The sequence below is a fragment of the Sciurus carolinensis genome, chromosome 15, assembly GCF_902686445.1.
Source record: "Sciurus carolinensis chromosome 15, mSciCar1.2, whole genome shotgun sequence".
Lineage (NCBI taxonomy): Eukaryota > Metazoa > Chordata > Mammalia > Rodentia > Sciuridae > Sciurus > Sciurus carolinensis.
Genome location: NC_062227.1, coordinates 34,278,198 through 34,303,072, shown reverse-complemented (window position 1 = coordinate 34,303,072; position 24,875 = coordinate 34,278,198). Strand labels below are relative to the sequence as shown.

The window sequence follows — 24,875 nt, the reverse complement described above, 5'->3', positions numbered from 1 at the left end:
CTTTATTACCCAGAGCCAGACCTGCCCCCACCCCCTGTCCCAATACACTTGTAATTTTTGAAGGTCTTTCTATTATATTTCTATTCTAAAAAGAATTTTGATTGGGGAAAAATATAATACTTTAGAAGATACAAACATTTTATTTTTAAAATTAGGGAAATTATCTACAGACATTGGTTAACAGGCAAAAACTATCTCAGTGTGGAATGCTACAGGATTTTCTACAAGAGTATACTAGGCAGCTGGTAACCAATAAGAGACATTAGTTTATTTTTATTTCCTTCATACCAATACCTCTACTGATACCAACTTACCAAAAAACTGACAAAGCTGGCTCCAAAACTCATCAATGGACTATGATTCCTGTTAAGAAAACAAAACAAAAATATTTTTATTGTAAACTTTTACTTTAAAAATCATCTGCTATAAAGAATAATAAAATTATGGCATTTGCTGGTAAATGGATGGAGTTAGAAAATATCATGCTAAGTGAAATAGGACAAGCCCAAAAAAACCAAAGGCCGAATGTTTTCTCTGATAAGTGGATGACAATACATAACGAGGAGGGTAGTGGGGGCGGGGGGAAGAATGGAGGAACTTTGGATGGTGTGAGGAAAATGGGGCGGGAGGGGGTGAGGAAAGGAAAGACAGTAGACTGAGACAGACAGTATTACACTATGTACATGTATGATTACATGACTGGTTTGAATCTACATCGTGCACAACCACAGAAATGAAAAGTTGTACCCCATTTGTGTACAATGAATCAGACTGCAGTCTGTAAAACTAAAAATTTTAATTAAAAAAATTGATATCCTTCCTCTTTCCTGTGCCTTAGTTTTGGAAGACTTATCAAAAGTGTGAAATTTGATCTACTCATTTATTGCTATTTCCATGGAACTCTAAGAACACAGGTAAACTGTAACACCAGTTGAACAAGTTCTTTTTAAAAGCAATGAATTACGTATGTGCTGTTCATAGTGCTGTGCTGTACAATTAAAAATTGCTGAATTGATAAATTTTGTTGTGTTTTTTAAATAATAAAAAAGCAATAAATTATATAGTTATATTACTACAAAAGATCATCTAAGAGGTCAGGATCACTGTATAATCCTATTAATTGAGTTAAAGACACAGTCATCAAGCAGATTAAATTACCCTCAGGAAAAGTTGAAGAGGCAATGCAATGGTTAATGTTCTCTCTGCCAGGACAGAATCTGCCCCCAGTTCTTCAAAGTAAAGCAGTTAACAGGACCAAATTATAACAAAGACTGCCTTTAAAACTGTGGCTATTAAATGAATTGACACAGTAAATATAAAGATGGTAGAAGCAACCTGACATCTGTAAAATCATGACCAAAGGAAGGTGGTTATTATTCACTTTTTTATTTGTTCTTTTTAAACATACATGCCAGTAGAGTGTATTTTTTATTACGTAAATATATGGCACTATATAAAAGGCACGTAACAATTTATTTAGTTAATCTCCTCTGAGAAAATTAGACTGTGCTCAAAATGAAAGTGTGGACGTGTGAATCTCCACATATGCACAGGCACACATAAGCTTGGTGGACATCCTATACCTATATTTTTACAAGCAATGCCAAATACATTCAGGGGATAAATTACTAGAGGTAGCATCACTGAGACAAAGGGTATGCACATACACTTTTTCTCTTGGAGTGGGCTGTGTGTGGTGGCGGGTAGTTCAGCAGACAGAAATTAGTGGAGGGAGTAACACAGCCCTGCCATTTGGGAAGAGGCGTGTTTCAATCCAGCGCTGGCAACTGGCTCTCCCCTTTTGCTTACATGTTAACCACTCTGCCACTGAGAAGTGAAAGAAGCGGAAACTCATGTTGCTACTTTTGCTTCTTGTTCTTGACTAAAATTAGGTTTCTGAGAGTCATTAATTATTCATAGTACTAACCTTGCCCTTATTACTTCACATACCATCTTTTCATTTAAGTGTGGGGAAAAATGGAGAAACCAGCCCAATAGAACAGTTTTTCCTCCTCGAGGTGCTGTCTGCAACCTGCACAGCATCTGGGTGCACCAGGCATGAAGACCGTAGGGCCAGGGAGCACAGGCTGTGAGAAGAGCCATCCGCCCAGGCTCAGCTGGTTTTAACCGAATACACTTCAAGGGAGCCTGTGTTCACTCTCTTCATCTTAATTCAGTTGACCCTCACACAAATGTTCTGGAGATCGAAAAATGCTACCCAAAAGTATAAGGATGATTACTGAAAACCCAGTGTCAGGGTGGGGAGAGGGAAGAGGCACCCAGCTCATTTCAAGACTGCTCAGACAGGGAACCTGCCATGGTGGGATAACTCATAACATTTGTTTTAAAAATGGATACCTATAAGGTGAGGGAGGGAACGAGGAAGTCACAAAAGACAAAAATGAAGCTTCCCTGCCTATACCTTGGTCTGTAGATTCGACTTTGGAACCATGTAATCATGATACACAATAAAACCAAATTAAACTTTAATATACAATTCCTAAAAATCAGAAGTAAATGAATGCAAGGCACCTAAATGTAAATAAAATGGCAACACGACTACACAGAGCAGAGCTACTCCAATAACTGCAGAACACCGCAATCTAATAGTAAAACCCTATCCTAAAGATCCCTGAGAACAAACCCTCAGGAGATGCCCCGCTCCACAGTCTTAATCTATTTTCAGTAACCATATTCTGACTGGACAAGGGTGTCTTACTCTCAGGCTTCTGGGTGCATAGTTTGTGATAAAGCAAGCATTGCATATGTAGAAATACAAGATTTTATGCATAGGGGAGAAGATGAAGTTAATTTAAAAATCTTAGAGTCCTGAGAGAATCAATGTAAATTCATTTTATTTTTTTCAATCTTTGAAAGCATACATTTATCCTAGATCTGTCCACTGGAAGAGCCTAGAACCAGGGGCCAGCCAGCAGCACTGTGCATGCCTAGCACCCTCTCCAGATACATCAAATGAGGGCCTGTGGCTGCTTCCAAGGCAGGGCCAAGAAAGGCTCAAGAAGAGCCTGAAATGTCTTGTTACAGCAGAAATTAAGGAAGTTTAAAAAACCTATTAGGGTCTTGAAGAGGTTCCCATTAGCCAAATAGGGAAGAATTTGATCACCCTGGAGAGCAAAAGCAGCAATGGACTGAAATATCAAGATGAAACCATGCATTCATAATGATGCTTTTAATTTTTAAAAAACTCACTAGCTTCCTACTGGGAATCTTAGGGAACCAACTCATTATTTAAAAAACAGATTCTTTAAAAGGGCAAAAATGAGAATTTACCCTGTCTTTACTCTGTGGACACAGAGCAACCAATGTTTGGGGGTGGGAAGAGTGTTCCTTTATAACCTAGGATAATGAATGAAAAGTAAATGACAGAAGTATTGCTGTTGTGCAGGCCCTCATGAATTAAGGGATATGGGCAGTGCTCATAAAGACAGGGACTGCCACCGTGACAGAATCAGCAAAATCTAAGGTGTGGAAAAGTCTACAGGATCAAGATCCTAGTTTCTTCAACAATAATGAACCACAGGAGGAAAAAGAGACCAAAGGGAAACTTTGAAGTAAGACTATCCAACATCAGAGACACATAAAGACACTCACTAGGGGATATCTAAAACAACACCACATTCGCACACATACACATGTATATATCCACGCACGGCAATGACTAGAAAATGAGGTTTTAAAATCACCATTCACAATAGCACTGAAATATTCATTATCTAAGCATAAATCTAAACAAAGATTATGAAGTACCACTACATTGAAAACTCAAAACACTGCTAAGACAAATTAAAGCCCTAAATCAGGGTTTCTCAACAGGGACATTCTGAATATTTTGTGCCAAATAGTTTTTGGGTGTGGGGTTGTCCCGTACTACATAGAATATTAAGCAGAAATACACATGAAACAAGACAGTCACGAGTTGGTAATTATTACAGCTGAGAACTGGAACATTAGAATTCGCAAAATACTTCATGTGCTCTGGAAGATGTGCTAAGGTTTGGATGTGGCTTGTCCCCCAAGGGTTCATGTGCTGGAAGCTTGGTGTGGACCTTTGGGAGGCGGGGCTAGTGGGAGGTTGCAGGTCAACTGGCAGCATGCCCTTGAAAGGGATTAAAGTATTTTTAATGAGACCCTGGTTAGTCCTTGTAAAAGAATTGTGATAGAAGTCTGAGCCTAACCGCGTGTAGTCTCTTTCTGCTTCCTGCCTAGCCGTGTGAGTCTTTGCTCCTGCCATTGCCATACACCATGATATGATGAAGACAAGACGGTCCTCACAAGAACTGAGTTGATAACAATCTCAGGCCATTAAAGCTCTAAAACTGTGAGTTAAAATAAACCTCTTTAGTTTATAAGTTAACCTGTCTTAAGTATTTCATCATAGTGACAAAAAGTTGACTAATATAAAATGTATGAAATTTTCCAAAATAAAAAGTTAAAAACCTACAATTAAAAAATGTCCTTCAAAAGATAAGGTGTCCTTTGAAATCCTCTGATGAAAGGGCTTCTGATGATTGCTGCCATAGTTTACTTCTTGAAAATGAACCATCAGTAATAAAATGGCTCTAAATTTTTCACTCTGTATAATGAGTCACCCAAATTAGAAAGACCATTGAGAATACAAGGAAGCAATTTATCATCTATTCCTATAGTCACTAACATTGCCATGGAAAATATTTTTTAAAGTTTCTCCAGGACATTAAAAACAGGACTAAAGCAATAAAAATTTTGTTTCCTGAAATATATATAGAAGGGAATGTATACATTTAGTTCTTTAAAGGAGTATTTCTCCATTACATAAAAAAGCATAATTATAAGAATACCCATTTCTTCAAAAATAATTTTATTGTCCATAGCAGTGAATGGTTAGAAATTTTCAAGCTTTTTTCTGAATATTCTAAATTTATAAAATGCTGAGTTCTTAGAAGAATTCAAAATGACTTTTCTCCCCTCCAAATGCCTGGGGACCATGGACCCTTGTGGATTACACAGGAAATCCGGGGCCACCTGAATCCAACCAGCCAAGGGCCATCACCGTCTTTCACTGGAGCCATATGATCCCAGATCTGAGAGTTGAAGAAAAAAAGGAAAGAAAGAAATGAATTCACCCCTGCTGCTGTTAATGGAGGTTCTATCTTTTCTGTGACCCACAATGTTTTAAAAAACATAGCTCCAGAGGACCACTGCAGTTAACTTTATACAATCAGCAAAAAAGTCAATATGGAACACTTCTCTGATGCTTCTGAGCCACCCTCGCAACTTAATCTTTTTCATGGAAAAACAACTTGTCTGCAATAGAACAAACACCTCGTAAAATAGCCAAATAGAATATTATAACCTACAACTGCTTTCATAAAATTTAATGTTTAAGCAAAGGCTGTATGTACACTATGTTCCAACACAAAAGAGCAGTGAAAATATTTGTTTGAGGGGAAATACAATTAATGGTGTTTTTTTGTTTTGTTTTGTTTTGTTTTCAGTGAAAAGTATGCATCTATAGTGGGTGAATAAGCAGCCATGATGTCTTCATATTGTCACTGCAGAATTCCCCCTACATTTACACCTTCTTTAGGGAGAAAAATGCATCATTTAAGTCAATTCACTTGTCCTAAATACTCCCTATGATTCCGTTGTTGCTATTTTTTCTCATCCAGCCAACCAAACAGAATAATGAGTTAATTCAACAGCAAAACGGCTACATTGCATAGGAGTGAGTTATTCAATTCATGGTGGGCTATATGGCCTGCCCTGTCAATTCATGGTAAGTTGAGGCCCAGCTGGGTCTAGCTGTGACCTAGGGCACTCTCAGCAACAGGCCAATAGAGAACTGGACTCAAAGTAAGTAAAGAGAGAGGCCCTTATGAGGTTACTCCCCAAGACAGTCCCTGATTGTTTTTTCCCAAAAAATAAAAGCAAATGATTTGGGGATTGCTTTTTATATTATCCATCAAAGTAGTATAAATAAGATTTTATGTGCTCCTTTAAAAAAAAAAAAAAAAGATAACAACAGCCACCAGTAAGCCATTAGGACATCAAACAGAACCATGCACTTTCTTGTGATTTGAACTTTTTTCTTTTTTTAGTTGTAAAAGGACACAATGCCTTTATTTTAGTTATTTTATGCTGAGGATTGAACCTAGTGCCTCACATGTGCTAGGCAAGCACTCTACCACTGAGCTACAACCCCACTCCAGAACTTTCTTCTTATTCGAACATTTTCTTTCTCATTTTTTTTGGGCGGGGAGGGAGTATCGGGGATTGCACTCAGGGGCACTCGACCACTGAGCCACATCCCCAGCTCTATTTTGCATATTATTTAGAGACAGGGTCTCACTGAGTTGCTTAGCACCTCGATTTTGCTGAGGCTGCTTTTGAATTTGCAAACCTCCTGCCTCAGCCTCCCAAGCCGCTGGGGTTACAGGCATCTGCCACCAAGCCTGGCCTCATTTCCTTTCATTTTTAATAGTGAAATGTTGCCACTATCTAGCTGAGTCCTCCTGTCAAGAAAAATAATAAATAAAAGATTTTATAATAAGGAATTTAATGAAGTTGAAATTAAAAGCTAAAAATCTGTGTTTTGCCCAGATAAAGCCTTAAAATGTGTCAATTCCATGGGACTCAGAGGGGGCCTGACAGCAGCTCCCACTTAGCTGGTACTCATGGTTTCTGTCCTGTGGGCTCAGCTTGTTCTATCTTGTATCTCAAGTTCTACAACTTTGAGTACACCATGGCAACAATCAATAGCTAAGATTGATTTGACACTTCTGCAATGAACTGTTTTCCAAATACACTGAACTTTGTGTGTGTGTGTGTGTGTGTGTGTGTGTGTGTGTAGCTGGGAATTAAACCCAAGGCCTTACACATGCTAGGCAAGCATTCAATCCCTGAGCTACATCCCTAGCCCTGAGTTTACCTTTTAATACCATTTGACAGGGGAAACTCATGCTAAACTCCTGGAGGCCCCAATCTTAATATGAAGATGTTGTAGCAACAAGAGAGAAAGGAACATCTGGTGGGCAGTGCCAAAGAACATAGAAGCTCCTTTCACTCACAGGCTAAAGAGGCAGAAGTATGTCTCTACTCAGAGTACGAGAGCAAGGAAAAAGAGTGATGTTTTCAGCACCTTGCTCATTCACCCAATTCTTAGTAAAGAGAGGATCTTCCTTATGCAGAAAATGAAAAAGTGCCTTGGAAGCGAGAAATGAAAAACTCTAGGATGAAAGTCTAAGAGAAGTGTCTCTTTCTCTCAGACAAAGGCCCAAGAAAATGTGACAAGGTTCATTTCAAGACATCTTGACTTAACAGTTAACAATATTTTTCAAGCTAGGCTGGTGGCACACGCCTATAATCCTAGTGGCCTGGGAGTCTGAGGCAGGAGGATCACAAGTTCAAAGCCAGTTTGAGCAACTTAGCAAGGCCCTAAGCAACTTATCAAGACCCTGTCTCAAAATAAAAAAAGTAAAAAGGGGTTGGGGATGTGGTTCAGTTTTTAACCACCCCTGGGTTCAATCCCCAGTACCAAAAAAAAAAAAATTTTTTTTTCCAAAGGGAAAATATCTAACTCATTCTGCTTCTTAGTTTAAAAGTATTCCAAATGCTTTCTTTACATATTACACACAGCATCCCTAGAGGTCTGGTATATGACAGGATAGCACTAGTGAAATATTCTCTTTTTGAACTGCTATGAATCATTTTATAAAATAAATTCCATTATCTATGGTTTTTCTAGAAAGTTAAGTTGTTTCTATGGTAATTCCAATGAATCTATTTTGTTCATTAGGTTGCATCTTCCCTACAGGCCTGAGAGATGGGTACACTTGCCCAGGTCCACATCTAAGCCTGTGCACTCCGCTGCTCTGCATCTTCCAAGTATCCATGACAAATTTCCAATGAAGGATTAAAAGGTCAACTCCACCCAAGGCAGATGGTTAGGAGGGTGATTAAGAGATCGAGCCAAACAAAAGCAATAGAATTCACTATCAAAGTCGAAGAAGTAATTTATGGTTTTCTAGGTTGCTCCTTGCCTCCATCAAAAAAATTATCTAAGAAAACCATAATTTTCTTTTTAAAAAGCTACAATAATATGTTCAAAAATACTTAATTTTAAAATGATATCTAAGTCATGTTTCTCAGTTTAAAATAAATGAACAGTGACCCCCTTCGGCATACAGGGCTTTAGGGAAAAAAAAAAATCAAGTGAATCTAGTTTTGTTCCATGCAACCATTTATATATTTGCTGAACAGCAAATGTACAGCAGGCACTGTGCTATGAACTGGAGCCAGATAACACAATCCCTGGCTTCTCAGAGGCTACACAGTCCAGCCTAGCAGCTGGAAAGAAACATGCTTACACCCTCCTAGCAAATGGCATTGGAAAGTAGGTAAGTGGTTGTTACTTTGACTCCCAAAGTTGTCCCTTGTCATTGTATATTTTTGGTGGATAAGCGTCCCCGCCCCCACCACAAACACCATGTTTGATGAGATCTGAGACTGGCTACTTGCCATCTTTGATTTCCTCTTCTCTCTTCTTTTTTAAAGGGATATACAAAAAATTTCTCTGTCACCTATCTTTTAATTCTCTGCCAAGCACTTCTTCTGATATTCATCTCATTATTTTGGTTGGAATAAAGGAAATCTCCCCAAGAAGGGGACTCTGACTCTGCTAGGTGCTGTCATCCCGACCCCCAGCTAGTATAACAGGGCCCCCACCCAGCACATGTCTGTTTAATGCATCTACCAGTCGTGTTCTACAAATCCATACTTCACATGTCATCTGACAGACTGTCCTTCACAGGGTCCAAAAAATGGTCAGGCATGAGTTCTTCATCAACCTGAACCCATAAAAATTGCTTTCACCAAGGGGGGAAAATGTGCTTGTTTCCTTGATCAGAAGACAGCAGTGGGGGAAATTCCTGGAAAGGTTCCATTTACTTTTCAGACACAACTCTAAATAAGACCCTTGGGCAACATTCATCTAAAGGACAGCAAGTCTCTAAAAACATCGATCTTCACAGTTGTTGATTTAATGAGTATGTGATTTACCAGAGTTAGAAAGAGATCTAACCTTCTGATCAGACTTGTTTTTATCCTGGGCCTTCTTGGGGATGTGGGAGTCTATCATCTTCACTGTCTTGCCAGAAACACCTCCGCGATCACAGGCTCCCAACCAGGAGAGGTACCAGTCCCCAGAGTGTGGCCCCTGTGTGTGTGTGGCACTATTCGACCTCACAGATGCTACAGATTCTTACAGTTTACTTGTGACACTAACTGCTTGGTTTGTGGCCTTGCATTTAACCAGAAAAGTAAGGTCAGAATTCACTGGTTGGTGCCAAGAAGCCATGAAAGACACACCCAGAGCAGCAAAGCTGTTGACCCATAGCAGGCAGAGCACTAGAGGACTTCAGGGGATAGGCCAGGTGTCTCAGTCAGCTTTTCATCACTGTGATAAAATACCTGACAAGAACCATTTAGAGGAGGAGAAGTTTATTGGCTCCTAATGTCAGAGGTCCCAGTCCACAGTCGGCCAACTCCATGGCTATGGGCCCAAGGTGAGACAGAACATCATGGCGGAGGGTGTGGCAGAGGAAACCTGCTCAAGACATGATGTCCAGGAGGCAGAGTGGGAGTTCTGCTCATCATGGATAAAATATAAATCCCAAAGGCACACCCTCAGTGACCTACTTCCTCCACCTACACCCCACCTGCCTACAGTTACCACCCAGTCAATCCATAACAGTGAATCAATCCACCAATTAGGTCACACCTCTCATAATCTTATCATTTCACCTCTGAAAAATTTTGCATTGTCTCACACCACAGACACCTCATGTCTAAATCATAACATCAGGATTTTGAGTCTCCTTCCCATATAGGAACAGAATAAGCAGGTACCTTGATGGTCTGTTCCTACAGCCTGGGGGTTTAGTGATTCTCTATAGGTAGATCATTATCAAGCATGCTGAAAACAAAACAAAACAAAAACCAACAACAACTAGGCCCTTGGCCCTTGCTTCTTATGGAAAATAGTTTTCATTGATGTATTTTTAGGATGCACATAATTTAGAATGCTAATTACCCTGATTTGATCATTACACATTATATATGTATACTGGATCATCATAGGATACCCCATAAATATGAGCCAATATTGTGCATCGACTGAAATGTTAGAAGATCACACATTTAAGAAAGAATGCATTCCCTGAGTATGACAAGATATTCCGCAAAGCAGAGGGGATTTTAAAAGTAGATGCATTCCCCAACTGGAGCACCAAAACATTTTCACTTTTCCGTTGGTCTCTGGCACCCTGCAAAGGGAAAGCCAGCAGATGCAGGGGCACCCTTTTAGAATTTGGGAGTTCTAAGAGGCGAGGTAAGATTATGGGAACAACAAAAAAAGAGATACAGTGAACAGGCTAGGGAATGAGAACTTGGTCTGGGGTAGGGGGCTGGGGGAACAGCTGCCTGCAGAACTGAATGCCACCCCTCCATCGCCCCAGATGGTGGCAGCACCCTGCCAGCCAGGCCTGGGAGGAGGGGTGGGGGGATAAAGGAAAAGAAGGCTATGGAAAACATTTTGATCCCCGGACGGTACCCATCTTTTAACTGCCAAAAGATTTCTTGAGTTGGAATTAACCAGTCTAAATAATTTGGCAGACTGTTCAGTGAGAGGATATTTAGGAAATAAAATTTTTAAGAAAATAGGGAATGCTTCCATTATGTTTTTCTACTATTACTTTAATCCTGTAAAAATTCAAAACCAAGATAAAAACTGTGGGAAGGGAATGTGATGCTCTCTTGCCTAGGGCTTCAGCATGCAAGGTTCCCCTGTCTGGGTTACTAACTGACCACTCTCTTTCCTCAATGGCTCCTCTTAGCTTCTGGGTCTCGGTCTAAATGATTCTGGTTCCAGGGCCTACCCAGTCCTGCTCAGGCTGGGAGCCTTTGGAACATTACCATACCAGCTTAGTGTCCAGCCCTTGCCCAGCATCTAGAACCAATCAATCAATAGCCTATCAAACATCACAAGAATACCTGTATGCTATTTGAGAGGTGGCTCTGTGATAGGGGAAATTGTTTCTATGTTATAAAGTTGTTTAAATGAGTTAAAAAAAAAAGCTCACTAAAATGGTTACCCACACATAGCTGATAAATAAAAGTATTTTTGAATGACAATAATGAATAATGAACTGGTCTAAATAAACAAAAGAATTTTCTATAACTAAGAAGCTACTCCTGAGAAACTACTTGGGGAGTCTCTGGGGTTTACAAAATACTTCGAATGATTTCCTGCCTTTACTCTAGCTCTCTTTAAACCAACATTTGCAAATACATTTCTTGAACTGTTCACCTGTTGAACTCTGAAAATTATTTATGGTGGTCTTATAAAGGCAGCTTCTTAAATCAGGATTCCTTTTATGATACACTTGTAAAATTTTCTCATGAGTTAGCAAATATATCATAAGAACTACATAATCATGTATCAGTGTCTTCATTCTATACGTGCACTTAAAAATTTTAATGATTTGAAATGTAAACAGTGTTTTCACAAAGAATATATTCCACAATAGGAAATAACAAATGTAATTTTTTACTTATACACAGATAGTCAATCCCAGCCTAAATAGAATTCCTTGCATTTGAAAGGACCACTTAAGAAAAAAAGGAAAAGAAAAACCTTAAAACTGTACTTCCTATGAGAGTGGTACCTTACAAGAGAAATACTATTATAACTCTTTAATAAGCAGGAGTACACAGTGCACAAAAGGAAAGAAAGATTTACTCGAAGTTACACTAAAACTATACTAATAACCTTTCTGCTTATACAACGATATATTAATGTCTAACAGTTTATCCAGTATTTCAAAATTGTAAAACTTTATATCTTAGAAAGCACATGTATGTATCTATTCTCCAAATTCAGTGCCTTATTAGTATGACATGTATTATTAAGCTAAACTGCCATGTTTGATATTTCTATTCTAGTAGTGGCATTATTAGACAACAACTTGTGCATAAAACCTACCAAGAGATTCCAATTAATAACGGAATGAGGGCTGGGGTTGTGGCTCAGTGGTAGAGCACTTGCCTAGCATGTGTGAGGCACTGGGTTTGATCCTCAGCACCACATAAAAAATTAGATAAATAAAATAAAGGTATTGTGTCCATCTACAACTAAAAATATTTTTAAAAAATAACAGAATGAGGGCTGGGGTTGTGGCTCAGTGGTAGAGCACTTGCCTAGCATGTGTGAGGCACTGGGTTCCATCCTCAAAACCACATATAAATAAATAAATAAATAAAATAAAAACTAAATAATGGGAAAATTTTTTTCTCATATGTCTAACTACAGCAATATTTTCTGGCAAAAAATTATATGTATATGTGTATATATATACACATATATCTAGAGAGAGAGAAAGAGAGAGAGAGGTATACATATACATATGCATCTATCTATCTATGTTATTTTGGTACTGGGAATTGAACCTAGGGGCTCTTAACCACTGAGCAACATCCCAGGCCTTTCTTATATTTTATTTAGGGACAGGGTTTCCCTGAGTTGCTTAGGGCCTTGTTAAGTTGCTGAGGCCGTCATTGAACTCTCGATCCTACTGCTTCGGCCTCCTGAGCCACTTGATGACAGGTGTGCACCACCGCACTGGGGGCTGTGGTGATAGTCTGAGAAAGCTACACTACAGATAAAAATATACAGGTGATGTATAAAGTAAAGATGGCCGAATGAATAAGAAGGTGTGCCTCTACAAGGCCGCAGGACAGAGCTGTTGAATTTTATAATGATCTGTTACGATACTAGCAGTAGGAGGTAGTTCCCTCTTCAGTAGTTCTATTGAGGTATCAAACTAAGCTACATATACCTCAGGGTTGGTTTTGTTGCTGTTACAACACTGGCTTTCCTCTCTGTGTACCATCTGCCTTCCTGCCACAAAAAGATATAAAGGAAAGAAGAGAAGGAGGGAGGCAGAGAAGGAAGGAAGCTGGGAAGGAGAAGGGGAGGCAGAAGAGAAAAGAAAGAAAAACTACACCATGGTCTTAGGATAATATGGACTTCATGATATTTTAGAACAAGTGATAGTATACACACATTAAAATTGAACAAATTGTATATGGACAGTAAAACATCACAAATTTATAATGTATCTCTCAATACAAATGTACACCTTCTTAAAACGTGGGTTTTATTAAACTATCGTTTTAAATAGGGCAGCATGAATGTTAAGCTAGAATCTAATGTACTACAGAATCTGGTACTTGGGGACAGCTAAATATTCTAGTAAAATACATGTTGGATTATGTGCAAAGAGTTATTTGAAAGGAAAAGAAAATGTGCTTAAATGGATTTTTTTTTCCTACTACAGCATGGGTAACATAACTATCCATATACATTTATAATGACTGGTGGGAAAGAAAATCAATGCCAAACTTTTGAGAATTTTTTTATCTTTATATCTATCTTTACAAGAAGTTTTAAAATATTTCTATGAATCTACCCTAAGAAAACTAAAACAGATGAAAATTTCAACACAAAGATGTTCATCATGGTATTAAATATAATATTGTGATGGGCTGACAGAGCTGACACCATGAGAATGTTATAGGCCAGACTCTAAGGGAAATGACTCCATTTTGCTCTGAGACTCCATGTTATGTAGAAAATAAGCTTCTCCCATGGGAACACCCTGCCTCTGTACCCATCATCAGTTACTTAGTGTGGCATGTTTAACAATACAGAATGACAATTTCTATGTAAAGAAAAATTGCTCTCTTTTGATCCCTATTGCTCCTAAACAATGTACCATGTGAACGGTGATTGTGTGGATGTTGGTGACCATTCTTTATTTTGTACCTTGGTAAGGGTCATTTTGACCCACTTCTCCCTCTGTTGATGATCTCATGATGTTAGTTTGTAATTTCGAATCATAGCAACAGACACTTATGATTGATGTGATTTTTGGTATAAGAACTCCTACAACCTATGGTCTGGGCTGTTCTCCCAGTAGCCATTATTTTGGGGCATTGTGTAAGACAGTCAGCCGGCTGGCTTAATAAAGACTCTCAAATTTGGACTTCTCAGTGGTGATCTGTCTGTTCTTAAGTTGCGCCCCATAACATATCAAGAAATAAGACCCAGCTGGCACAGAGGTGCACACCTATAATCCCAGTGGCTGGGGAGACTAAGGCAGGAGGATCAGAAGTTTGAAGCCAGCCTCAGCAACTTAGCAAGGCAATAAGCAACTCAGTGAGTCCCTGTCTCTAAATAATACACACACACACAAACACACACATACACACACACACAGGCTGGGGATGTGACTAGGTGGTTAAGCACCCCTAAAGTTCAATCCCCATTACCAAAAAAAAAAAAAAAAAAAAAAAAAAACGAAATGAGAAGACTATAGAATGTTGAAGAATAGACTGTTAGACTAATTAGACATATTCACCCAGCAAAATATTATTTTGTTAAAGAAAGTCATTGCTAAGGAAATGCTTACTCCAGTGTTTGAAAAAGCTTAAAGTTAAAATCTTAACTTGATCATGGAGCAGCAGAGAGAACTTCATGGTCAAGATTCCCTCATCTGTAAATCTGGTGTAATGATTCTGCCTTATGTGGGTGTAGTAAGTGAACAAGAAAAGTATCTTAAATGTCTGAAGCAAAAGACCAGTTACTTGTCATTTTAATAAAAAAAAAAAAAGAACACAAAGTTAAATGTGTAATATGACAAGTTATGTAAACACATGCACAAAATAACATTCCCAAAATGTTATTTATTAGTAGTTAGGATTAAGGGTGATTTTTCTTTCTCTACTTTTCTTTCTTCCCTACAAACTATCAATGAATAAGCATTTATCTCTTTTACAATTCAAAAAATTTATCACTTAATAATGATTAAAAAAACATTTTAAATACCAATATATAACTAAATTTCATCTATTTACTTATTCAAAAAGTAATCACATTTTTTTTTACCACCTTCTATGTTCCAAGTACAGAAATAAGGCATTTTCCTGTGGATATTTTTGTTGTTGTTTTTGTTTAAGTGCTTTTATTAATATTCTTTCAACTCACAATGCAGTAAAGGAGGTACAACTCTGTCCCAGTGCTTATATGAAGCCTGAATTAAATATTAAAATTGCCTCCATGCTCAATAAACCCATCGGTACCCTCTCTGTGCAGATGACAAAATCCGTATGGTGAGGAGCCTGGGGGACAAACTGTTCCACTTTCAGTGAATGAGTCACTCCAGTGGGAAAAGTTTCAGAGTTCAGACTACCATACTGTTGAGCATAATTTCTTCCATTTTCTCAAGGAAAGCACTCACTGTCCCTATTATCAAAATGAATGATCCTCAGGTAAGACAGGACCCTTCACCAATACTTCAAGAAGTGAACTTTTGACAGGAGCCCCAGCCTCCCTGAAAAGCGTGATAACTGCCTTTCCCTGTAGGCCAGGCCAACTGTGAGAGCAGCAGCCATCCAACTGGAACACATTTAGGCGCTTATTATAACAGATATTACAAAGGAAACAGACGCAGAGATGCACAGGGCAAGGCCTGCAGGCAGGGGAGCTCCTGGGCCCTCCAGGAACCTCCACCTACCTTTTCAGCCATCCAGCTGCCCCTTCCCACAGTTTACGTTCTCCAGCGGAAACACAGTGACAAACATTTATCACTAAATCGTCCATTCTATAACTGACCTCATAAACACTTCTAAAATGGTATGCTTAGCATTGTTACAGCCTCTCAGAAAATAAAACTTGTGGGTTAGAGCAAAGCCTTACCACTTCACTATGCATGTGAGTGAATACCCCCTGGTTAAAAGGCAGATTCTCATTCAGATGGTCTGGGGAAGGCCTCAGATCTGACATTCTAACAAGTCCCTAGGTAATGCTGACTCTGCCTATACCCAGACTGTGCTATGGTTTGGATGTGAGGTGTCCCCCAAAAGCTCATGTGTGAGACAATGCCAAAGGTTCAGAGAAGAAATGATTGGGTTTTTGGAGACTTAACCCAATCAGGGAATTAATCCCTGATGGGATTAACTGAGTGGCTGGAGGAAGTGGTTCATTGGGGGCGTGGCTATGGGGTATGGATTTTGTATCTGGTGAGAGAAGTCTCTCTCTCTGCTTTCTGATCATCATGTGAGATGCTTCCCTGTGCCACACTCTTCCACCATGATGGAGCTGGTTCTATAGGGAAGCGCCATCTGAAACCATGAGCTTTTAAACAAACTTTTCCTCCTCTACAGTTGCTCCGGTTGGACCTTCAGTCACAGTAGTAAAAAAGCTGACTAAAACAACCGGTAAGGTCTTGGAGGCACTCTTAGGATTTTGATTTCAAAAAGTGGTACCTTAAAAATGCTTGCAGAAAGAACGGTGTTAACTAAAATACTCTACATTCTAATGTAAACCTTTTGGCAATGGAAATTGTGAAGACATTGCTAATAATCTCCTCCCTGAAATAAAAAATTCTTCTATTTCCTGAAGGCCTGCCTTGTTGAGATCTCATTCCCAAAAGCATGCTGCAGTTTTCCTTCCCATTCTATCCATAGTCCCTTGTCTTCTCACGGTTCTGCGGGGGCTGAGAGGCCTTTTCCTTGGTTCCCTGGGTCCTTCTTTTATTGACACAATAATAATTATGTAGACTAATGGGTTTCATTGTGGCATATCTGTACATGCATATAACATGGTGTCATCGATTTCATTCCCTGGTACCTTCCCTTGCTGTCCCCTTCTCCCTCCTCTAACCCCTTTCTTCTAGGCTACAAGTCTCCCTTCTATTTTCATGAAATCTTTTTCTTTTTTTAATCTAGTTTCCACATATGAGAGAAAACATGACCCTTGACTTTCGCAGTCTGGCTTGTTCCACTGAACATGATGCTCTCCGCCTTCCATCCATTTCCAGGTCATGACACCTCCTGCAGTCTTGCTCAGTGTTCTTCCCCTGCCTTGTTCCTGTCACACCTGCCTCCTTCTTGGTCCCCATCTCCCAGGACTGGCCTGCTGCAGAAAGCCTCCCCCAGACTCACATCCCCACCCAACTAACATAAAAGAAGAGCATCCTGGAGATGCCTTTCAATGTGCCACCTGTCACCCTGCCACACATCTGCATCCCTACTGTTGGAGGGACTCACTAGCTGTACTTCTCACTTCTTCCAAGCAGGTTCTCTGATCCAGCTCAGCAAATCTGCAACCCCTTAATCACCCCCACATTACTGGGAGCTTTTCCTCGCAGGTTTCTCTTCAAACCATTGCTTGAAACCCTGGAGAAAATCTTTTCCATGATGCCCCTCTGTAACCTCTACCCAGGGGCCAATATGTTGGGGAATGAAACTTCCAAAACTGAGCCAAAATAAATATTTTCTCTTTATAAGTTTATTTATCTCTGATATTTGTTATAGTATCAAAAAGCTAACACACGCTCCATACAGAAATTTTCATGAGAGTCATGGTATTTGCTCTTAAATTGCACTGGACACTCTAACAATGCTTCGGTATATGTGTTATGTTCAAAAAATGATTTGGCTAATTGAAAAGTTCCCAAGACTCTAAGTGTCATTAGGCACACTCTTTATTTATACTGTATAAATATATAAAACATATTATTTATTTTTTTGTTTAGTCTTTTTATGTTTTAAAGTAAAAACTATATCACATATAGGAGAGAAAAGGTAATTAAAAAGAAAAATGTAAACCCCTATAAAATACCTTTAAGAGGCATTTCCCAATATACAGTAACATTGATCCTTTGAGCAAATAATATCGAGACATATGTTCTGCACACATGTGTGAAAACAAATACAAGATAGTCACTAGAGCACTCTCAGGGACCCTAAGCAAATGGAACCTACCTAAGTAGTTACTGGTAGAGTAATAAGTACAGCACACATTTATATGATGAGACACTTCGCCCAGTGGTTAAAATGTTCACACTTGCTTTACATACATCAGTATGGGTAGATTTCAAAAATAAAAAAGTGGGTGAAAAAATGCAAACTGCGAGGGATATTCATATGCATTTTGAAAACAGAAACCTCTATTATTTGGGGTCAGAAACATGCAATAAAAATAAAAAAATAGGGCTGGGGATATAGCTCAGTTGGTAGAGTGCTTGCCTCGCAAGCACAGGGCCCTGGGTTCAATCCCCAGCACCACAAAAAATAATAATAATAAAAAAATATAGATGGGAAAGACATAAAGTGAGGACAGGGGCTGCCTCTGGGGAGGGAAAGAGGGAGATGGATTGCACTGGGCTGCAAAGGGACCTTTAACTGTATCAGGCATGTTTTACTTCTCTAAAAAACAATCTGAAGGGAATGTGTTAACATTTGTCCATTCTTAATAAAAAGGACATCCATATTTGTTTATAATATGTTGTACTTTTTTTGAATGTTTAAAATATTTGTAAGAAAATTTTTAAGTGATAAAGATTAAGTGATATTTTTAAATGATACCATATGCCCATTTAAAGGGTGAAGAGGTTCAATTTCTTTCCATTATTGAAATAACAAAAGCAAATCCGGGAAGCAGAGGGAAGAGGTCCCTAAGATATTCCACCCTTAGTAGCCATTCCTAACCTAATGATGAAGGCCAGTACGCCTGCTTGTTGCATCTTACAGTTGCTCCATTGCTTCTAAACTGGCAAATGGCACTCCTGGGCTTTCTCTGGTTCCATTTCATCACTGAGCCACTGGCTGGGTGCTTTCTCCACTGCCCAGCAATCCACCAAGCAAGCTTTGTCAAACAGCCTCACTGAAGGTGGAGTTGACTGTTCTCAAAAGCCAGGGCCTCCCTTCCTGTGCTAGCTGATCAATGCTAATCCTGTCACCCAGGGAAAATAACTGAGTTTCCACTATAATGGACTATGTGTGCATGCTGTTTGTGAAGCTCTAATTAGCTGTGCTTTTAGCATAGAGAGTTGGTGGGCTCACTTGGAAGCACTGATCATTTAAACTGATGCTATTAGGAGTCTAAGAAGTCATAAATTATGAAATGATATGTAAATCTGATTTTCAAAAGCAAATACTTCTACTCATCTCTCTCTAGTAACCCAAAAGTCCCTTGGACCTCCCACTTGTTCTTCTCAAAGTCAGTTCATTTCATTTCACTACCATATTTAATGAGAAATTTCTCCATCATCAGTTTTATTTTAAATTACTATTGTGTAATGAGTCCTACAATAGGTACCTCCTCTTTGAGGAACTACACTAAATGTAATTGGCAATTTAGAACACAGCCCTGAAAAGTATACTAGTATCATTTCAAACTGAGGTCTACAATGTCCTTGTTTTACATATGTATACATGTACACACACACACACACACACACACACACACACACATTTACTTAAATCTCCAGATTAACCAATACTAGGAGGGAAGAAATAGGTGCCCTTCACCTACTGAAGCTAGTGGGTTTTTCTCCAGTGCTTACTAGTTAGGTCATGTGTTTCCTGAGAGTTTCCTGGTCATTAATCTCAAACGTGTGTGCGCCTATTGCCCTAGTGATTGTGATTATATAATTCACTGTTTATTATGTAAGAGGATGAAATAAGGAGCCCAAAAAAGCATTATGTATATGAAAAATAATTAAATGCTTTGAAAAGGGCAGATGACTTTAGAAGCTGCTTTCGGATTACTAAGAGCAAGACAACTAGAAAATATTTGTCAAATCAAGGACTATCCACCCAGATTGTCCTGCAAATGATGTAAACCTCTTGCTTCAATTCAAGGACCCTCAATGCTGAAATCACAGGAATGCATTAAAGGTGTGTTTTATGCAAGAAAACTAATGTGAAAATCCACCAACAAACTTACAAAGGAAAGGTCTTGGTCCTGTATCAAAAGTTACAACAAAATGTTCACTGGATTTTATTTCATTTGTATAATCCCCTGCTTTAATTGACTGTGTAAATGATCACTAGTAGTCCCAGCCACAGTGGCTAAAAGGTCTCCAATATACGTGACTAGCTACTTCAAGTCCTTTTCAATACTACATACACTCAATACTATATACATTTCTTGCCCAAGAGGGGTAAAATACTTGATGTAATATTTCACAATTGATGACAAGTAGGTAAAAAAAAAATTGTTACATTACTTAAACCTTCAAATTTGTTCCTCTTCCTATATTTCTTCTCTTTCTGTAAGAGGCAACACCCCCTATCTAGTGGCCCAGAACATCCTTAGTTACTCCAGCTTCTTCCCCTGCAACCCCAAATCAAATCAAAACCAATCAGGAGCCTTGTTGAGTCTAAAACCTTTCCCATGTGTCTCCCCTGCCCTCGCCAGCCCCCAAATGGGCTATGTTAATTGCTTTCATGTTTTCCTGCTTCCAGACACTGTGCACAACGTCCCAGAGTTAGCTTTCTAAAACATTTCTAAAAATGTTTAGAATTAGCTTTAGAAACCACAAATGTTTAGTCTTATCCCACCCAGGAAAAAGACTAAACATCTGTGGTTCTGCATAGTTATACAACCCACTTCATTTACATGCATCAAGCTCCATCATTTCTTTCAATACACATGTCTACAGCAGCCACAGAGTGGCACGACCCTGAATATAACACTCGCCCAGTCGCCCAGTGGGAGGCTGCTGGCTCTCCCCAGTGCTGCTAGGCTACCTTCTTACTCAGCCCTAAGGCACTTCTTCTGACACCCCCTCAGTTTCCACCAACTGGGTCCAAGTCTTGGCTCTGCTAAGACCTAGGAAGACAATTCACTCCTCCTGAGCCTCAGCTTCTCATCTGTAAAACAGGGGAGAAATTATAGTACCCATCTTGGAGGTTCATAGGGAAGGTCGAATAAGAACACTCAGCAACACATGTCAAGCATCCCCGTTGCTATAGACTGAATCGGGTCCCCTCAAAAGTCTTAGGCTGAAGCCCTAACTCCCAATGTGACTGCAACTGAAGATAGAGGTAAATGAGGTCATGAGGATGGGTTCCTCATCTGAGAAGAGTAGTGAACTTATGAGAGGGAAATCCCTCTCATACTCTCCTGCATCTGCACCCTTGTGCTCAGAGAAAAGGCCGTGTGCTCAGAGAAAAGACACGGTGAGAAGGTGGCCATCTCTTCAAGCCAAGAAGAGGGCTCTGGCCAGATTCCAACCAGGCTGGTCCCTGATCTCAGACTTCCAGCCTCCAGGACTGTGAGAAAATAAATTCCTATTGTTCAAGATACCCAGTCTTTGGTATTTTGTTATGGCAGGCCAAGCTAAGGCACATTTTACCATTACTGTATTCATGATGTGACTACATTTAAATTATATGCTGCATGGCTCTTCCTCCACAAATTGGGACTACTATGGGGCAGAGAAGGGGTTTTATTCACCTTTGCTTCCTCTCGGGATCTGCCATGGTAAATTTAACAGTCAATAAATGTTTAGTTTATAAGTGAAAATTATGAAAATTCAATTTTAAAAAAAACATTACCCTCTATAAAAGCAGGTTTTGAATTATGAGAGATAAATGTTAGTCACAGGGGCACATGCCTGTAATCCCAGAGACACAGAAGCCTGGAGCAGGAGGATCGCAAGTTTGAGGCCAGCCTAGGCAACCTAGCAGGACCCTCAGGAAGGTGGTAACACTCGGCTCAAAAGAAAATAAGAATGGCTGCGGTGTGGCTCAGTGGTAGAGGGTATCTGGGTTCAATTTCTGGTACCAGAGGAAGAAGGGGAGGGGATAGGGATGTGTTGCCACCAGAAACACCTTTTTTTTTTTCCCACTTGTGGTTCTGGGGATGAAACCCAGGGCCTTACACACACTCGTCAAGAGCTCTACCACTGGTACACATCCCCAGCCCTAGACATGCAGTTGACTATTCAGGGAACATGAAAACAAGTGTTTTAATTCAGATATGAGGTGTCTCCCAAAAGCTCATGCATGAGACAATGGAAGAATGTTCAGAGGTGAAGTGATTAGATTATGGATTAGCTGGGTGTTAGCTGGAAGTAGATGGGAAGTGGTTAGAGGCAGAAGGTCACTCAGGGTGTGCCTTTAGGGTTTACATTTTGTCCCTGGCAAGTGGAGCTCTCTCTGCTTTGTTGCTATGTCCTGAGCAGCTTTCCTCTACTGGTCCCTTCTGCCATGATGTTCTGCCTCACCTCAGGCCCAGAGCCATGGAGTTGGCCATCTGTGGACTGAGACCTCTGAAACTGTGAGCCAAAATAAACTTTTTCTCCTCTCTGTTGTTCTTGTCAAGTCCTTTGGACACAGAATCACACAAGCTGACAAAATCAGCAAGAACCAATTTTGTGTTGTAATTTCACTGACCCCAGGGTGAAATCCCACAAGCAGGGAAGTCTCTGAAAAACTATGCAGCCTGAAGAATGAAAAGGACTGAACTGTCTTTTCTCTTGACCTGATCCATAGTAGATCTGCCTCCCACAGTTTCATGCCAGCATAAAATGCCACATCCCCATAAAGGCCTCCTTGAAGCACTGAGTTCACAATAGCAACCTTTGTCAACTACACTTGACAACCACACAACCTGTGTAATGAATTCTGTATCTCACGAGGGATCCCATCTAGTGTCTGAGTAATTAAATGATAATACTAGAGTGTTAGAATAACTAGTTAACACTACATCGGGTATCTACAAGCCTTGAAACTATTGAGATACCAATTTGTAGTTTGATTTAGTTCTCCTGGTCAGACAGTTTGGTTGAGACCTTGCAACACGACCCCAGGCTAATTTCCTATCACAAAGGATCCACACACTTGAAAACCGGGGCATGCATAGCAACTACAGTGGGAACGACTACATGCCAAACCACAGGTTAAGTTCGGGGGAGATGATACCAGCAAAACAGACAGGTTCCCAATTTCTAGGAGCACAGACCTGGGGAATATATTATGTTAGGGAATACAGGTAAGCCCCACTTCACATTTAGGGGGGATCCTAAAAAGACTCATGCAGGCCAAGAACATGAAAATTAATCTTAAAAAATGGAAAAATCATAACAGTCCTGCATTTAAAAAAAATCTTTTGTCAAAATACTAAACTCACAACATACTCAATGGTGAAAGACAGAAAGCTTTTCCTCTAAGATCAGGAAGAAGACAGGAATGTCCACTTTCACCACAGCTATTCAACACGGTACTGCAAACAAGCAAGAGCAAGGTGAGGAAAATACGGAAAAGGCACCCAATTTGGAAAGGAAAAAAATAAAAGTATCCCTACTTGTAGATGACATGATCTTTTATGTTGAAAACCTCTAAAAATTCCACAATAAAATTGTTATAACTAATAAAATATTAAGTTAGTAAAGTTGGAAGATACAAAATCAACACATAAGAATTAGTTATGTCTACACACTAACAATGAACAACCCAAAAAGGAAATTAAGAAAATAATCCTTTTTACAGCAGCATCAAGAAGAATAAAATACTAGGACTAAACTTAACCACAGAAAAGAAATACTTGTATATTGAAAGTTACATAACCCTGCTGAAGGAATACCAGGGAATAGGAAGATATTCCACATTTATGGACTGGAAGACTTAATATTGTTAAGATGTTAATACTACCCAAATTGATCTACAGATTCAACATAATCCCTGTCAAAATCCAAACGATGTCTTTTTGCAGAAGTAGAAAAAGAAAAATCATCTTAAAATCCTATGTGGTCAAAATAATCTGAAAAGGAACAAAGTTGAAGGTCTCAGGATTTCCAGATTTCAAACCTTATTACTGTGATGGTTTAGATATGAGATGTCCCCCCAAAGCTCATGTGTGTGACAATGGAGGAAAGTTTAGAGGTGAAATGATTGGGTTCATTCGACTCACTTGAATGAATTATCTGGGTGGTAACTGCGGGCAGGTAGGCTGTGGCTAGAGAAGCAGAGTCACTGGGGTGTGCCCTTTTGGGGTTTTATGTTCTCCACAGTGTAGGGAGCTCTCTCTGCTTCCTGGTGTCCTGTCCTTAGCTGCTTTTCTCCACTGTGCCCTTCTGCTACAAAGATCCACCTCACCTCAGGTATAGAGCAACAGAGTCGGTCATCTATGGACTGAGACCTCTGAGACTGTGAGCCCAATAAACTTTTCCTCCCTAAATTGTTCTTGTCAAGTCTTTTGGTCACAAAGATTAAAAAAAAAAAAAAAAAAAAAAAAACACTACAAAGCTACAGCAATAAAACAGTGTTGTACCAGCATTAAGATAGACATATATAATAATATATGTATAATCCCATATACAATAATGGGATAGGATAGAAAGCCCAGAAAGAAAGAAACTCACATATATGGCCAAGTGATTTTCAACAAGGGTACAAGACCATTCAATGATGAAAGGATAGTCTTTTCAACAAATGGTTTGGAGAAAACTAGACATCCATATTTTTTAAAAATGGAGTTAGACTTATTTCACACCACAGATGAAAATTAACTCAATTTGGATCAAAACCTAAACAGAAGAGTTAAAATTATCAAACTACAAAACATATGGGAAAAGCTTCATGCCACCAGTTTTGGCAATGATTTTTTGGATGTGAAACCAAAAGTACAGGCAAAAGAAAAAGAATAAAAATAGATTCACTAGAATCCATGAAAATTAAAATCTTTTTTGCATCAAAGGACACTATCAATGGAACAAAAAGGCAATCTATGGAATAGGGGGGAATATTTCCAAGTCGTATATGTGATAAGGAGTAAATATCCAGCATATATAAAGAATACCTACTATCCAACAACAACAAAAACAATATGATTAAAAATGGGCAAATGTTATTTGGACATTTCTCCAAATAACATATACAAATGACAAAGCACATGAACAGATAATCAACATCAAAAATCAATAGGAAAACATAAATTGGACATTATCTCACAGCTATCAGGATGG

The 24,875-nt window shown here is 39.2% G+C and overlaps 1 protein-coding gene across 1 annotated transcript in view; it reads right to left on the bottom strand.

Annotated features, from left to right (window-relative positions):
- Positions 1–24,875, bottom strand: part of Ttc39c (tetratricopeptide repeat domain 39C) — a 99,359-nt gene that overhangs the window by 57,029 nt on the left and 17,455 nt on the right. The window contains exon 2 of the mRNA XM_047526618.1: positions 315–363. Within this exon, the coding sequence (XP_047382574.1) occupies positions 315–363 (49 nt within the window). The remainder of the gene's footprint in view (positions 1–314; positions 364–24,875) is intronic.